This window comes from Podarcis filfolensis (genome assembly GCF_964270895.1).
Source record: "Podarcis filfolensis genome assembly, chromosome: 7".
In the NCBI taxonomy this organism is placed as follows: domain Eukaryota; kingdom Metazoa; phylum Chordata; class Lepidosauria; order Squamata; family Lacertidae; genus Podarcis; species Podarcis filfolensis.
In genome coordinates this window covers 2,030,809-2,049,122 of record NC_139603.1, presented here as the reverse complement: position 1 = coordinate 2,049,122, position 18,314 = coordinate 2,030,809, and the positions used below count along the sequence as shown (strand labels likewise).

The 18,314-nt window shown below is 41.7% G+C and overlaps 1 protein-coding gene across 13 annotated transcripts in view; it reads left to right on the top strand.

Moving 5' to 3' along the window:
• KIZ (kizuna centrosomal protein) overlaps positions 1-18,314 on the top strand; it is a 167,404-nt gene that overhangs the window by 19,997 nt on the left and 129,093 nt on the right. For 7 of the 13 annotated variants that reach the window (XM_083624310.1, XM_083624304.1, XM_083624314.1 and 4 more), the window contains 6 exons: positions 266-509; positions 4,395-4,529; positions 13,042-13,206; positions 14,146-14,296; positions 14,645-14,801; positions 15,940-16,005. In XM_083624310.1, the coding sequence (XP_083480436.1) occupies positions 266-509; positions 4,395-4,529; positions 13,042-13,206; positions 14,146-14,296; positions 14,645-14,801; positions 15,940-16,005 (918 nt within the window). The remainder of the gene's footprint in view (positions 1-265; positions 510-4,394; positions 4,530-13,041; positions 13,207-14,145; positions 14,297-14,644; positions 14,802-15,939; positions 16,006-18,314) is intronic. The other 6 variants (XM_083624305.1, XM_083624309.1, XM_083624315.1 and 3 more) reach the window with 3 other exon arrangements.

The window sequence follows — 18,314 nt, the reverse complement described above, 5'->3', positions numbered from 1 at the left end:
GGGTTTGTTTTTATCATTTACTTTTGTACTTGGTGATGAAGATTTTGAATGGCTTTGACATTACAGTATATTTATGTATTTTACTATATATTGCTTTCAACCTTTCCTTTTTTGAAAACACAGGATTTAACATTTTTTAAGTAGCCAGTTATGACCTATGTTTGGGGATGTATTTTTAACTGAAAGATATATACAACTATTATCAAATTTGAATTAATATTTTCATTGTAATTTATTTTTATTTGTAATTATTTTTAATGTTAAGTTTCTGTTACAGCTCCTGAGGATAGTCTGATGCTGGACAAAAATGCACAGGAGAAAGAGGGTGGAAGTTCCGGGGGAAGTAGTGACCTTACTGTTTCTTTCAGTGAAGAGGATGAAGAAGGGAAACCATTAAAACTACAGGATTTAGGCTGCAGCACACCATATAATGAGGAAGAACATCCATGTTCACAAGCATTATGTCATTATAGCTCAAGTGGAGGCTCATCTGCTAGTCTCACAATAAGGTAAAACCAAGCCATTGATTTCTTCATTCCTTTCAGTTGAAACACCATTTGGAACATTTTTTCTAATGATATTTTAGCGCAGGTGTGCACGACATCATTGGAAGGTTTTGCCACTTTGCCTTCTTTCTCACTGATCCTCAAGCTGTTTAACCTCCCCCTAAACCTTGTTCACTTCCAGCAATAAAACTGTGCTTGATGTCACAGTTTTACGCTTCCAGCAAACATGGTACTATTGAGAGAAAGTGATCTGTTGTTTCACTGCCCCTTGTGGCAAGTCATTCAAGGTTGCAGAGATGTGGCTGAAACTATTATGTTACCCTTTTCTGGGCAACAGACAGATTCTCTCCTTTTGGTTTGGGTCTCCAAGTAGCTGCAAGCTTTCTTGCTTAGTTCTGGTCACTCTACATGCCTTTTCCATCCTGCCTAGTCCCCCTGCAAGTGTTACCACAATATAACTGTCTGAACTCTGTCTTGTTTCTTCTTAAGCAACCAGAAATGCTCATTTTCTGACTAAGTGCTATAACTGAGGAATTTCCAATGGTATTTGTGATGCATCATAGTCTTTGTGCGGTTCTATTTGTGCGCGGGCAGCACAACGTTACACAGGAGGAGCATGGCGATTGAAGTAATATCCTCCGTCTGCGCCTTTAACACCAACTAAACATCGCGCCTTGCGCTCCTCCTGTGTAACGTTGCTCCGTCCACACACAAATGGAGCCGCACGAAGACACCACACGGCAAAAACGGACTTCCTACAGCCTCCCTCCCAGCAGTAGGGCGGGCAGAGTGGGAGGAGGCAAGCAGAATACTGTACGCAGGCTCCACAGGAAAGGCGAGAAGTGGTAAAAGTAATTGAAAAAAAAGCTTCACCACTCTTCCCCCCCCCCCCAAAGCTCATATCTGCACCCCCCCCAAAGCTCAGCGATTGCCGGCAAAGGAACAGCTGATAGGCGGCCTGTTAGACACGTGGGGCTGTTAGCCTCTGGGCAATCCTCCCCTCCTAAAATTTCAACAAGTCAGGGCAATTTCCTCCCATTTTCTTAATTTGGGGTCCCCAAAAATAGGGGGCGTCCATTACATGGAAATATATGGTAAATGTAATTAGTCATCTTTACACATAGCATAATTTTGTACCTTATTTGAAAATAACCTCTTTGTGAAGAAAATGGCATAATCAGCCTTTATTGTAAGTGAAGATTCTGTGTTCAGTTCAAGTGGTATGTTGCTACAGATAATGGATTCACTTTGTATTTTAGACCTAGACTAGCTCCCCTTCCCCAAAAAATAAATAAAATGATTTTAAGCTTTATTCACAGCACATTTCTTTTATGTTTCACCATTTGTTTTAGTACATAACAGTACATCCAGATTTCCAACCTCCCCCAATCACAAATTGAAGTTTTGTGCTCTGAGCTTCCTACAAGATGTCTAAATAGTGCCTTCTGGTAGTTATCAATCTGTTTCTATTATTGATACTTAAGGTCTCCACCATCCACCATAAGAAATCAGAAAGAAATTTGATAGTTCAGGGAGTTGTGAAATTTGCTACATGTCAGTATTGTCAAACGCTTAAATGAAAGTCTTGTCCAGCACTTTGCCAGTTCCCATAACTAACCTGTGCTTCATTTAGAGCCTTAAAAACTTCAGCCTCTCAGATTTAGCACTTAGGAAGATAATGAGTATTTCAAGCTCATGTTTAAGAAGGAACAAGGCAGAGACCTTTTGCTTGTGCTGCTTCAGCTGCATTCAAGAGGACTTAGCACAGATGGATTGTGCATTACAAAATGTAACACATAATTCAAGCTGTCAGCTTAATCAGACTGTTTCCAGGAAGCAACCTGCAAAAGAGAAAGACCCCTTGTTTGCTGACCCCTGATCCATAGCCTGCTGCATCATGTCATCCATTTTGCTTTTCTTTATTTATGTGTCCCTTCCTTCCCCTCCTTTTTATTAATGTATTCCCTTCAAGTGGCACCCTGGAAAGACCACCCAGAGGGAGGAGCACAATAGGGAGCGAGCTAGCTGAAATAGAGATTTTGTAAGACTTCAGTGCAATGAAAAGCCCTGTTGAACTGCCTGTGTGTTCTCACTGCCTCAATGTGTGTTAAGTCTAAACTTGAAAATGTCACTCCCGCACGATCTTCATTTTCCACTGTTCTTAGTCACTGTTGTGGAATTGCATTGCAGTAGAGTTTAGCAATTTGGGAGAATATTTAACAATTTCGTGTGTGTATTTTGCAATATATATTAAAGTTACAGATTTTTCAAAAACCTTGATAAGGCTAATGAACGTTGCTGCTGCTGTTGTTGAACAGTTTATAGGCTAGCTGTGTGTTTTGCTTTGTGGAGTTCTGCTGTTGAATGTGGAAACAAAACAGGCAGTCTGAAGTAAAAACCTGAATAGCTATTTACACCTCTGTAAAAGGATTAGCAATTCCCCATTGTTAAAAAGCTTAAACTTCAATTTGCATCATTATAGAGGTATCACTTACTCCAATCTCTCCAGTAATATTTTATACCTGTAGGGAACCACTAGCTTTGTCCATTTATATAGGTGTAAGATTTATAAAAATACAATCATGCTTGGGTACTGTTAAATTAGAAAGGGCTAAATGCTAAGTTGTTTGAGCTATCATTTGCAGCTCACTGCCTCATTGTTAAAACTTACATTTGAGATGTATTCAGTGCCTGATCTGAACATGAGGTAAGTTTTCTATTTTTAAAGAAGACAAAGCAATACACTAATGTATTATAGCTCTGGAGGTTAGGACTCGAATCAGTGGCTTCAAGATACAAGAAAGGAGATTCTGACTTAAACCTCAGGAAAAACTATTCGAGCTGTTTGACCTTGGGAGATCGAGAGCTCTCCTTCCTTGGAGGTTTTTAAGCAGAGGTTGGATGGCCATCTGCCATGGATGCTTTAATTGAGATTCCTGCATTGCAGGGGGTTGGGATAGATGACCCTTGGGGTCCCTTCCAACTCTACACTTCTAATATTCTAAAAGGGTCACAATTTCTAATAATAAAATCAGGACAGTGTTTGCTGTCAGATACAGAAACCTGAGGGCTGATGGGAATTGTAGTCTAAATCGTCTCAAGGTTCAGGAAGACTGCTTTAATATCTAGGTCCTGTTTGTGGGCGCCCCACAGGCATTTTGTTGCCTACTAGGAAAACAGGATCCTGCCCTAGATCAACTTTTGGTCTGATCCAGTATGGCTGCCTTATGTTCTTAGGTGGGGATACCCAGTGTGCATGATGACATCTTGACACTGTGTCTCTGCCTGTGCTCTCCTTCATGGGCTGGAAGCTCACAACGTGATAATGCCCTGTAGTTTAGAAACAAGAGCTGGGCCAGTCCTCATGCACACATGAATCTAAAGGTACTGTAGAAGATTGGGTGTGTGTGCTAGAAATGAAGTGATCCATTCCAACTTTCCTGCTCTTTATCAAAAGTGCTAGCTCCATTCAAAAATAGGAATATATGGAAGATAGAATAAGTTATCCCATTGTCTTTTTATACAACACATTCATTACCATGAGCACACAGTGCATATTGTAATTATTATTTTTTAAAGTGTTCATATTGTTTCATGAAGTTTTCAAAATCTTTTTATTTATGTGAAAAATTAGATATGACAGATTTGTGTACACCCCATTCATGTATAAGTGGAAAATGGAGACTGTTCTGTTTTATTATACCAAAGGAGGAGAAGGAAGATTCACCTGATTTTAAGTGGAAGATCCCACCTTCTTCTTTATATGCAAATACGTCATACACATGAATAAGCAAATATGACTCCCTCCCCATTTACAGTTGTGTGCCCATTTTGGTTTTATATGTGAATATTTTAATAGGTTGTAATAGCATTTGTTTATTTCTGCAGAAAATCTTTGACATTTGAAGGATTTGCTCATGTCTTGACATTCATAGAGCAGTTTGTGGCCACAGCAGATCAAGAACACCTGATGTTATACCAGAGGAAAGCTGTGAATACAGTAGAGCTGGAGACCCTTATAAGGTTCAAATATTATTTTCTTTTAATTGGGAGACAGTAATAGTGTTTGTCTATGTATCAAATCAAATCTTTATTACGGTCATAGACCAGCATAAGTAGGGCGGGGTACAATCATTTAAAAATCTGTAAAACGTTTTGGAAAGCTGAAATTATTAAAACAGAAGGTATATATATTAAAACTATAAGAAGCTAAAAGAAGGGTTAGGAGCATTAATCGGCTGTGGAAGAGCATACAAGGTTAGTATATAAAAGGCTATGGCTATTAATTTACAAAGCACTCCAATATGAGTGTTTGTTTGTGGCACAGGTCATCATTCGACAAATTTTGAGCACTGCTATGCAGAACCTGGCAACTTGTATGTTGTAGCAGCGTTGATACCTGAAAGCAGCAGGGAGGTATAGAATTGCCCTGTGCACCCTGGGTACTTATGGGGAGATGAGTGGGTAGATGAGGCTAATACGAATGTCTCTGTAATACAGGCACTGGAGAAGCACATGCTCTATTGTTTCTGTTTGTCCAGAATTACAGGGGCATTGTCTCTCGGAGTAAGCAATCTTCCTGGCGTGACATCGTGCCAGGGTAAAGGCCCTCCGATGCTTAGGGACTTTAGTTAGATATGCCATGGGGGAGGCAGAGTATCTGATGGATTCATTGGCAATAAAAGTTGGGGTACTGGCTAGATCCAATTGGCTGTGTGTCTGCTACACATTGCTTAATGAGTGGTTTGGCCTGATCATATCCCATGCTGAGTAGAAGACCTGGAGAGAAGCCCAGGGATGAGATTTTAGTTGCCACTGCCTGTTTCCATGTGGATTGAAAATCATCACTCATAGTTAGTGGGGCAAGGCCAAGGGGAAATAGAGATAGTCTGAGCCAATAGTTGAGTATAGTCACCCACACTCTAGCCTCCACTTTTGTGAAGCTTGTCTAGTCTCAGAGTGACATTAAAGACACATTTTGGGACTTGAAGGACTGATCTTAGAAATTTGGATTGTACAGGTTCTAGTGTAGTGAGAGCCAGTGTGGTGTAGTGATTAAGAGCGATAGACTCGTAATCTGGTGAACTGGTTTGATTCCCCGCTCCTCCACATGCAGCTGCTGGGTGAACTTGGGCTTGTCACACTTCTCTGAAGTCTCTCAGCCCCACTCAACCTCAGAGTGTTTGTTGTGGGGGAGGAAGGGAAAGGAGATTGTGAGCCGCTTTGAGACTCCTTAAAGGTACCCCTGCCCGTACGGGCCAGTCGTGTCCGACTCTAGGGTTGTTCGCCCATCTCACTTAAGAGGCCGGGGGCCAGCACTGTCCGGAGACACTTCCGGGTCACGTGGCCAGCGTGACGAAGCTGCTCTGGCGAGCCGGCACCAGCGCAGCACACGGAAACGCCGTTTACCTTCCCTCTATAAAGCAGTACCTATTTATCTACTTGCACTTAAGGGTGCTTTCGAACTGCTAGGTGGGCAGGAGCTGGGACCGAAAGACGGGAGCTCACCCCGCCGCAGGGATTCGAATCGCTGACCATGCGATCGGCAAGCCCTAGGCGCTGAGGTTTTACCCACAGCGCCACCCGCGTCCCTTGAGACTCCTTAGGGTAGTGATAAAGCAGGATATCAAATCCAAACTCTCTTCTAGTCGTACAAAATTGGAGAAGGGGCCCAGCCGGGCACCATAGAGAAGTTGTGCTATTGTCTTGGCTTCAAATAATTTGAGTGCTGCAGGTATATAGTGGCCACCTCTTGTTTTTAAAAAATTAAGGATTGAAGATGCGTTCCTCTGAGCAATAACACCAACATAGTCTCCATGAGCTTTCCTACTGCCAGCAGAATGAAAAACTACCCCCAGATATTTGAAACAGGAGACCTGCTCAATCTTATAGCCATCTATGCTCCAGGAGTGGCTCATGGGCCTTTTGGCAAATGCCATTATTTTAGTTTTCTGATAGTTGAGTTCTAGCTGGTCCTCCTTGCAATACTGTGTTAGTGCTCTCAGTGCTCTTTTGAGGCCAATAGGTGTTCTTGAAAATATTGCTGCATTGTCTGCATAGAGCAGAACAGGGATATGTCTTCCAGCAAGTTTTGGGAAGTGAAAGCCACCTATGGAAGGTGGCTCACCATTGAGTTGATGTAGAAATTAAATAAGAGTGGGGGCCATATGCAGCCTTGCTTGACACCTTTCTTGGTTCCAGTGGCATTGGTGAGATGGCCCCAGGGGTTACATTTTACATTAAGTGAGGTCCCTGCATGTAGCATACAAATTAGATGGAGTAGACGTCTATCTATTGAGGTGGCCTCCAGTTTTTTCCACAGTTTAGCTCTGGGTATGGAATCAAATGCTGCTTTGAAATCTATAAAAGCAGCATAAAGGGAGGTTGTGTTGTGGGAGGAGTACTTCTCAATGAGATGATGGAGTACTAGGCATTGGTCAATAGTGGATCGGCCTTCCCTAAAGCCAGCTTGCTCCTCTCAAAGTATATTTTCTTGTTCCATCCAGTTGTGGAATTTCCATTGTTAGGTGTCTTGTGTAAAGTTTGCTACACCAGTGTGGGGTAGTGGTTAAGAGCGGTAGTCTCGTAATCTGGGGAACCGGGTTCGCGTCTCTGCTCCTCCACATGCAGCTGCTGGGTGACCTTGGTCCAGTCACACTTCTTTGAAGTCTCTCAGCCCCACTCACCTCGCAGAGTGTTTGTTGTGGGGAAGGAAGGGAAAGGAGAATGTTAGCCGCTTTGAGACTCCTTAGGGTAGTGATAAAGCGGGATATCAAATCCAAACTCCTCTTCTTCTTCTAATCGGTCTGTAGTTTGCAGTATCATCCCCTTTTCCTTTTTTATATATGGGGGCAATGATTACAAGCCCCCAGTCCTTGGGGGCTCAGCCATGGGTGTCAATGCAGGTGAAGAGTGAGGCCAGAATAGAGGCCCAGAAGTCCATATTGTTTTTAATGGCCTCTGGAGGAATTAGGTCTTCCCCTGGGGCCTTCCCCAGTCTTAGCTGAGCTACCAGGTTGTTAATCTATTGTTACCATCACTGGTGCCCACATAGGCAGATTCTCTATAGTTTGACTAGAGTCTCCACTTTTAGCAGAGGTGTCCGAGTAGAGTTCCTGAAAGTGAGCCTCCCAGGTCTCTGAGGGGATGTGAAAGTCCACCATGGTTGGGCCATTGCTTTGTGGGCTAGATGTAATATGCCAAAATGTGGCTGAATCATTGGATTTGGCTGCCGGGGTAAGTCGTGTCCAGGTGTTCTTCATGGCATCCCTTTTCTTTTGTGCCAGCAGATGCTTATAGTATCTCTTCTGCTGAAGGAGGTCCAATGCAGCTGTTGGTTTGCTCTTGGATACATAAGCCTTGTAAGTGGCAGCAAGAACTTTTTTGGCATTAACACAGTCCTTGTCAAAGCATGGCTTGGAGTGGTGCTGTTGTTGTCTCAAGCGTGTGCTATTATTCCAGATTAGGAGCTGGTGGAGCTCTTGCATAAGGGTGTTATAGTTTTCCAAGAGTGCATCAGGAGACTCAGCAGATATCAGGGCACTGCAGGTGATCTGAGGCCAGTAGTTCAGTTATCATTTGGCTCAGATGAGGAGTCCACTTGGGTCGATGGTAAGTTCTTCCTGCTGGCATTAGGAAAGGCTGGTAGCAGTGCTCAGTATGTACAGGTATCTCTTGAGTGAAGGCTTTTAGCTGAAGGAGAATTGGGAAGTGATCACTGCCAAATTTGGGCATAACTTCTAGCGTCTTAACATAAGGAAGGAGGTCCCTAGAAACAGTTATATAGTCCATAGCACTCATTCCGGAGCCAGATAGGTAGGTGAATTCAGCTGGGTAGTCGCTTTCAAGGGCACCATTTAAAATGTAGATGTTTAGCCTAAATGCTGCTTGAGACAAGCAGAGGCCTGCAAAGTTTGATTTCTGATCTTTTGAGCAGCGGGTGAGGAGGAATCCATCGGCTTCACGGCTGAGAGGAGGACATTTGTGCCATTCATAGAGAATGTGGTCATTAGGGCCCAATCTGGTGTTGAGGTCCCCTCCCAGAACTACAAGTGCATTTGGGTTGAGCAGGATAAGGTCACTGATTTAGTTTCCAGTTCAGTCCACGAGACTCTCATCTGTTGTCTGTGTAGTTTGCTTGTTTTGGTAACTGTGGTTGAATTTAATAAGTGGGAAAGGTTTCCTTGGGTGGCTCTCAGCCAGGTCAAGTCTGCAGAGAAGAAGAATGTAAAGGTGGAAACTCTTAACAATGATATTTGCTTTGTGCGCTAAGCATGCTCTTTTGGGGAGCAGCCACATAGCTCTTGTAGGGAGAAGGGGGGCCATCACAAAGTTGGCAGCAGCCATGTATGTTGGGGCACATATAAAAGAGAATTAAGTCCTTGGAACTTTATACACAGCTGTTTCAGAGTGTGCAAAGTGGCTTTGTTTGCTTTTCTTTTTGTTTGTTGTTTGGGGGTGGGTAAGAGTCTTTGTTGTTGTTTTTAAGCTGGAGCGGGGGGGGGGTGGGGACTGTGTGTGGCACCCCCACCCTGCCCCTCAGTTGTGGGGCCTGAGGCATATTGAGTGACTTTTACTATTTAAGATGAGCAATACAACTAAATGTTCTCTTCCTCTCTTCTTCCCCTGATTCTTTGGCTACTGGCAGTGTCACTGTCCATGCAGAGTTCTTTTGGAGTTTGCTCCCTGAGGGGTGTGAGCAAAACAAAACAAGCATTAATGCATCTGAATCTGAAAAAAGAATTTACAGGACTGTTTTTGCAGAGGGGACACACCCAGCTCTAACCCTTATTCTTCATGTGCCTGCTAGCCAGCAATGTGGACTGTGTTTTTCCCACATGCATGACTTAGTCCAGGGGTAGTCAACCTTTTTATACTTACCGCGCACTAATGCATCTTTCTTGATGGTAAAATTTCCTTATTGCCCACCAGTGCTCAATGGAAGGAGGATTGCGCCGTACAACTCCCTACCGCCCACCTAGAATCTTGAAACGCCCACTAGTGGGCAGTAGGGACCAGGTTGATAACCCCTGGCTTAGTCAGTAGCAAAAAGGAACATTGGACCTACCTGAGTTCTTCCTCCTGATCACTCCAGAAGCCAGGACATATACCTGTTGCGCCCTGTGTGTGAGAGAGTGTCTCTCCCACAGGTTCAGGATGTAATACAGCTTCACACTGATGTTGGGACCACTGTTCGCTGGGCTGGGATCTGGGTCTGCTCTGATTCTCTGCCTTCTTGGCCCTAAAACCACTGCCTAAAGAGATGAGAGGAACTATTCCCAATCTGCTTTTTTCTTCTTTGGATCACCTTATTTTTATCCTCCTCAAGAGCCTTGCCAAATAGCCTGCCCCCTTTTAAATGGAGTGGTCGGCAGATTAATCTTGGATTAATCCAGCCAGGAACCTGGGAGTAAACTGCAAAGAGTCTTAAACCAACATCCACTATAAAGGCATCAGTCTCAGTTAGCTTCTTAATATCCTGTTTGATCTTAAGATTGGTTTTGGGACCTCTCTGTGTAGTTTCTTCATCCAAAGGAGAGAAGGCCTGACAAATATTAAAATAAAAGCTGCAGTCCTGACAGCTGGAGCAAATGCCTCATAGGACTTAAGCAAAATGTATCACTTTTACGGTGTTTTAAAACCTCATTTCCACTACTGGATACTACTGTCCCAGACACTACTACTGCCACAGGAGCATTCGTGAGGGCTTTCTTCAGGTTTTTCTTAGGCAACATGTAGGAGGATTTCATTGAAACAGTCTCACTTGGCTTGGATGACTTTGAGTCTAGCTCACTCACCGTCTGCAATACGCCCTCGGGAGGGGAACAGTCCTGCCACTTGAGTACACTTCCCCACCCCCCAGTTTGTGGCGCTAATAGTTCTAAGCCCTAGCAATGCCTCTCTGAGTGGTCCTCAGAACAGTCCTGAAAGAGAACTGGGTATCCCCTGTGTGAGGGTCCAAAGACATACTCTCATAACTAGACTCTTCCCATAAGTCTCAGGCTTTGTTTATGTGTTGATTAGAGAACAGTAAAAGGGCAGAGCTATAAGGAGAAAGGACATAAGATGAGGGAGAAGTGAACAAATTGAGAAAAATAACAGGGGGGGGGGATCAACTATAGAACAGCATTGCCTGAGCCTGTTGATGAGGCTGGACAGAAACAGGGAGATGGATGCTGTGTCCCAAACAGGGATAACAGTTGTCTGATTTGTATAGGTTCTGCCTTCTGGAGTAAGTGGGAGGAACGACCCAGACACCCATGGGAAAATTATTCTCTGATATTACTAGAAGCTGAAACTACCTTTTGCAAACACTCTTGGCTCAATAAAATACTTAAGGAAGGCTAAATGTAGTCCCTGATTCATGTGTCTTCTAGCCTAAAGAGAGAACTAAAAGGGGACCAGCTATATCAGTAAGGAAGCCTCTTTTCACTAACAGTTCATAACAGGTTGTGTGATACTCTCTGACCTCTATAGAGATTTCTGGATCGAGCTCGGCAGCAACTTCTCTTGCTGGCTGTGAATTGCATTCACTGCCACACTGAATTGCCCTGCACTAAACTCAAGTACTGTGTCTGAATCCCAAACTAAAAGTTAATCTAAATGCATATAACAGCACCCCAATTAAAATATGAAAACACCATTTCCTGTGGGAATTAGGAATAGGAGGAGGTTTTAGATCTTTTTCAACCTTCCATTTCCATGTTGCAAATCTTCCCAAGTAGCTCTCCCACTGCCTGGGGTTTCTAATTCACGTTTCATCACATTTTAAATCTTGCCTGCAAATAAGCTATCAAAGAGGTCGTGATGATTCAGAACAGGAAGTGTGTATGTTCTCCCTTCACCCTGCCATTTCTGTATTCTGATTTTCCCACCTCTCCTGCCCTTTAGAAAGTTTCCCCTATACTTCAGGGCCCATTACATCCTGTTACATATACTTTTAAGGTAGGTGTAGTTTGTGCTTGACTTCTGATTTCCTTTAGGAACAGTGAGTTTGTTTGTTTATCCCACTCTTCAGCTAAAAAAGGTTCCTAGAGTGGCTTACAAATCACTACAAAGAAGTGTTAGTGATCACCATACATGAGCAGTCTGCTTGAGAGAATCCGTGTGTGGCACAGATAATTTGGTTGCTTCAGAGACATGGATTCCTCATGAATGTTCAAAATTAGTTGAAATGCACAGTAAAACTAAACATTAATGACTCTGGTTAAGGTTAGTGATATGATGGTTATACCTGGACACTGTCCCATTGGGCAGACTCCAGTTCAGGCCCCTGCAGGCTGTGTTTCTCCATTCCATGCCAAAATAAGTGAAATAACTGTATGTGTGTTTTCCCCTTGAAAGGAGTACACTGTTGGAAATGACTGACTAGTCTCCTAATTTCCCTTGAACTCCAGTTCAAAACCCTCTGTGGGTTCAAGCCCTGAAATAAAAGAAAGAATCGTCCTTTCCAAATATCCCACCATATACTTCCTCAAAGGAGACTTCACTGGGGGAGTTACTCTACTGAATCACCATCATTATCATAATTTTCATTTATTACTTATACCCCACCCGTCTGGCCAGGCCTCCCCAGCCGCTCTGGGCGGCTTCCAACAGGATATTAAAAACACAATAAAAGGTCAAACATTAAAAACTTCCCTAAACAGGGCTGCCTTCAGATGTCTTCTAAAAGTCAGATAGTTGTTTATTTCCTTGACATCTGATGGGAGGGTATTCCACGGGGCGGACGCCACTGCCGAGAAGGCTCTATGCCTGGTTCCCTGTAACCTCACTTCTCACAGTGAGGGAAAGGAACTGAGAATCATGATATTAGTTGTGGTTATTCTTTTGGCATCAGAAGGGGAGAACACTAACTTTCAGGGAAATAATTTTTAAGGTAATAAAAGTACAGTGGATGCTCGGGTTGCGATCGTGATCCGTGCAGGAGGCACGTTAGCAACCTGCAGTGTTTGCAACCCGTGACCCATGTGTCTGTGCACATGCGGATCGTGATTTGGCGCTTCTGCACATGCGCAAGCACTGAAATCCGGAAGTAACCCATTCCGGTACTTTTGGGTTCAGTGCAGTGCGCAACCCAAAGCATCTGTAACCCGAGGTATGACTGTATCACAGAAGAAGAAGAGTTTGGATTTGATATCCTGCTTTATCACTACCCGAAGGAGTCTCAAAGCGGCTAACATTCTCCTTTCCCTTCCTCCCCCACAACAAACACTCTGTGAGGTGAGTGGGGCTGAGAGACTTCAGAGAAGTGTGACTGGCCCAAGGTCACCCAGCAGCTGCAGGTGGAGGAGCAGAGACGCGAACCCGGTTCCCCAGATTACGAGACTACTGCTCTTAACCACTACACCACACTGGCTCTCACAACTGAGGAGGTTGTTCTAGATGATATTCGATATCTTCTAACTTTGCTGTTTACAGTCTATATTGAAGCCATTTGCTGTGGGAACTATTATAGATTACATGGATAAGAATGGTGCTTATAATTAATGGGTTTAAGCAAATACTTCATTAAGCACCTGTTATTGTTTTATAGTGTCTGTAATGAAATTGGCAGCTTAAAACCAGAAGGCCTTGAGGTATGTGAAGCACTTGTCCTTCATCATCTTGAGAGATTATTGAAATTTACAATTGATAGATGCCTTCTACCAGAGAAAACGCTTAAATACAAAAGTGGGACGCTGGATGAAAAGCATGATAGGTATGATCATTGTTAAAACTTACACAATTCACATTATTTTTGTTCATGCTATTGAAATCAGAGAATTTATAGGGAGGAACTTCATATACCTGAAATATCATGTGTATGATTTAACCATTCAAAATGTAGATTTTATATGTAAAGCTTATGCCTTGTCTATAATCACTTAGGGTTCATGAAGCAAACTGATGCTATGTGCCAGGCCCAGAGGGGCGAATAGCTCTGGATCCTCAGAGGAGTGCTGCAGAGGGATGGGAAAGCAGGACTCCTCTTGTGCTGCTTGCTTGTTTTAGTCTTGTTTGCAGTTCCATGTTATTCTTGCTTTTTATCTTTTAATTTTTATTCAAGTTGAAGAGGTCTGCTTTTCACCAATGCTTGTAGATGACAGGGCTGTAACTCTGAGATAGGGATCTAGAAACAGTTACTCAAGCAATTCATAATCTTGAGTCTTAAACAATGATGTGTGTGTAAGCCATATTCAGGCATTATCCCTCACACCAGTTGCAGGGCGGGGGGCTGAATCACTGGTCCTGCCCCACACTTCACACAACCTAAGCTATCTCACCCACATTTGAACTTATGGGTGAGATAGCTTAGGTTGTGAGCTACATGGACATGTGAATATGGACCATAGTCTCCTTGGTCCAACTCTACAATCTCTGCTACTACCTATGCTATACTGACCACTAATATTTAGATACTAATTATACAGACCTTAATTTTAAGTTTTGCTTGGGATGAGTTAAAATACATGCAATTTCAATTCTTCTCTTAGTGTCTATTTGAGCAAATATGAATTTCAGAAAATAAGTTAATGGTGTTTTTATTAAATAAACAAATTTGTATTTCATTATTTGGCTAACAGTGAAGATTGATAGTCTTACATCTTTAGTGGTATGTTCTGTTTTGTCTACCATATTTGCTTTTATCTTTCCCTAGGTCTGAATTGACATCTTATTTTGCTAAGACATGGAAACGTTTAAGTGAACATATTTTATTGTTGAAGAAGTACAATGTTTTATTCGAACAAGAAGTGAAAGACATGCTTAGTACCATATTGACTTTGGAGAGCCACGAGCAACGTGGCCTGGTCAGTTCTTGTTTCATTTTCTTTTGTTCTTTCCAAAATATACCTTGAAGAAACAGATTGGTGACAGTAGAAGTTTGGTTTTCCAGAATGCCTACGAAGCAACAATACAATAAATTGTGTATGAGACACATTGACTAGTGTATATATTAAGGCAAAACCTGAATGAGATTAAGCTGTTCTTTTTCTTTTAAACATGTTATTTCTTGTTCTATTTACTGTTATAATGCTGCTAAATATTGTGACAACAGCAGTTTTTAAACATTTTCCTGTTTAACGGGTTACAAAAAGGAATAGTAATGTACTTATTGTTATTGTTATAATCATACAGTTTTATTTCTGTTTCTGTAGGCTACATCATTATTGAAAGGAAGCTTTTCAGTAGAATATGAAGCCAGCTCACTTGCTTGTAGCGATAAAACATCTTGTGATTTGCAAACAAACAATAACACAATAAAGCAAGGAAGATATGAACAACAGCTTGGTAATAATGTTGAAAGGGAAAAGGGTAATTTTTGTTAAGGCTCATTCTTAGTCTAACATACTATAACACATTATAACATAATATAATACCTCAGGATATGCAGTAGTGAAAACTGCAGGATATATTTTCCCCACTCCCCACTGTGGACGTCTAAGAGTCCTCATGTGCTACCCTACTCATAAATGCAGGATTAGGTGTATGAAGCTAAAACAAGGCAGCCCCAGCTCCTCTGAAGCTCCATGTGTGCAATTGAGTCCTGGCTATATGAAGTGAATAGAGAAGTATATTTGAACTTATCTTTGAGTAAGGTGTTTTTGTTTGTGGCTTATCTACAGTAGTAATTTCTGTGTTTCGGAAAATCATGTGTTCTGTTTCTGGTGTGAATTAGAAATGGAATCATGTATAAACTCGTTAAAACATGTTATGAAAAGGAAACACCTATAGATTGTAAAATGTATTTCTCTACAAAACATTGAAGAACATATATACAGTATTAGGAACATGCTTATTAGTGCAAAGGAAGCATAGGCAGATTCCCCCCCCCCTTTTTAGAAGAAGCTTCATACTGAGAAAAACATGTATTGGCTTTAAAAAAATTTAAATGAATGTTAGATGAATTTGTTTTGCTAAAGGAAGTAATTTGATTTAGGAGCGGGAGATGGTGACTCAGTGTGTCCTTGCATCAAAGCCCTGAAAAGATGAGCAATTAGGACCCAGATGCCTTTACACGGCAAACATAAGCAATGCTGTTTAGGTTGCCTTCCTAGATTTTTATTGATAAAAGAGAGGGGCTATGATTTAAACTAATTTTCTGGGTAAAGTTGTTTTATGTATATCAAATATTGAAAATGGGTTAATAGCCAAAATGGTGAAGTAATCACAATTAAAAAGAAAAAAAGTCTCATGACCTAAACTATTCAAGGTATTTTGCCAGTTTACTGTTTTCTTTGGCAGTTGCACAGAGATACAGCAACAGCATATTTGGCTAAAGTTCACAGTAGGGTCCTTTTGTAAAGAACTGTAATAGACATTTTAGATCAATAAACAAGACATAACAAAAGTGGGGCTTAAAAGAAAGGGAATAGGGCTTAAAAAGAAAACAAACTGGTCTGATCACTGTGACTTTGAAATGTGCTTCATTATTGTGTGTGTTCACGTACAGAAGTCACAAGCTGGTGTGAAGATGAGAGCAAGGAAGAAAGCCTGGTGGAAAAGATTCCTATTACAGGTAAAAGTCATGGCTGCATAATAGCCTCAAATGCGGGGTTTGACTTTATTATATAATCAAAACATTGCATTTCAGCAGCTTGTGAATTCCCCTAATAGTGAGTAAATTCAGCTACTACATACTGAGCACAGAGATTAAACGCAAGATCATAAAGTCCACGCTTATGTTAACATAAACCAAGATGGAAAATAACAGTGCCTATTTTAATTCCTTGTAATCATGTTATACGTTTTAAACCTTGTGAATATCCTGTTATTTTAGCCTTTCAGGTCTTGGTATCGGTGTTACAAAGGTCAGTCTCCATGGGGAAGAATCAGTAATTAGATGGCAAACTACAGATGTTTCTGATTTGACTCTTTTCTTTTCTGTAGTAATTGAATGTGTATCATTAGAATAAGAGAAGGGAGGAAAAATTGTGCCAGACAAAAAGCTGGGTTTGTGCCTCAGTTACAAAGGCATACTGATAATTTAAAAATATTTTGCAATAAGGTCTCATCAGGACCTGTTAAGACCTCTTTTTCTGGCAGCTAATTATGTTTGTTTATAAAGAATATCCAAGATATCATGGCAGTTTTGGTTTGTGGATAGTGTGCACATTAGCATCCTTGACAGATATCCATTTCTTGTAAATAAATGTAGAACTTCCTCTCTTATACAAAGAATAAACACCTTAATTGAAAATATAGATACTGGGGGGGGGTGCACGTGCGTGCGCATACAACATAAAAGAAGCATGCTACTTTAAATAGCTGTTTTGGATTTTTAATGTGAAAGTGCTTACACTTATATATATATGGCATGAAATACGTGAGGAGAAGAATCGGAGAAGATTTACATCCTACTTGCATTACACCTACCGTGTAGGTGTACCAGTTAGTGTTATGATCTGGGGTTGTATGACAGCAAAAGGTGTGGACAGAATTTGTGTCATTGATGGGAATAAAAGGTAAATGGACCCCTGACAGTTAAGTCCAGTCGCGAACGACTCTGGGGTTGCGGCGCTCATTTCGCTTTACAGGCTGAGGGAGCCGGCATTTGTCCACTTCCGCAGACAGTTTTTCTGGGTCATGTGATCCAGCATGACTAAGCCGCTTCTGGCGAAACCAGAGCAGCGCACGGAAATGCCGTTTACCTTCCCACCAGAGCAATACCTATTTATCTACTTTCACTGCGTGGTTTTGAACTGCTAGGTTGGCAAGAGCTGGGACTGAGCAACAGGAGCTCACCCCGTCGCAGGGCCTCAAACTGCGACCTTCCGATCGGCAAGTCCAAGCGGCACAGTGGTTTAAACCACAGCACCACCCACATCCCAATGGGAATATAAATGCCTAAAAATACATAGCCCAGACCTTAACCCAATCAAAAATCTATGGCGCTGACTAAAGAAACCTGTTAGTCAGAAGCAACCCAGCAGTAAAGCCCAATTAATAGAGACAATAATTCAATCTTGGTTTCACATTATTACAGCTGCAGAACTAAAAAAAACCTTGGTTTACTCCATGGGAAGGAGTTTTAAGGCTGTAATTAAAGCTAAAGGTTACCCAACTAGTATTAACTGGCACAAGAATGTTTGTATATCTGATTTTTTCTATGTGTTTCACGTTTCTTCTTAATGACTGCTGTTGTAATAAATAATCCTTCATAAAAGTTATTGCATTACATTCTTCATTAAATTATCTTTCCATTAATATATAATTTTAAGGTATTACTAAAAAAAAAGGTGGTGTTATGTGCCATCAAACCTTGGAAATACACTTTCCCCCCAAAAGGTTTCCACAATTTTGGTCACTAGTGTAGGTTTTATTTCGCCCGGGTCAAAGATCCAGCTTGGCACACACACTGTGTGTACACACATGGGCTGGGACCCTCTGGAGGCTTAACTCAGCACAGAAACCCCAGCTCTGCCTTGTGCTTCCTTGCTGCTGGGTTTTTTCATGGGAGAAATTAGTGCTTCCCTATTACTATTACTACTACTACTAGGAGTGGTATACCACCCTATACCTGTAGATCTCACTTCCAGGTATATCTGTTCACTGTTGTTGAAACTTCTCTGCAGTTGGGTTGAAAGTATTTTTATTTAAGAAGTGTTGCCCTTACTTCTTTTGCCCTCAGTAATTCAGATGGGCTGCTTTCTGCATATCAGTCAGTATTCTAGGGAGGAGAAACTAGCCCTAACTCCAAACCAGCAATAGATAGGATAACAGTGGAATTTTAAAATTGTTGAATTATGATATATTTTCCTCATCCTCAATTAATTATTGCCTAAAATTAAAAGAGGGAAATGCTTAGCACACTATTACATTAAGCAG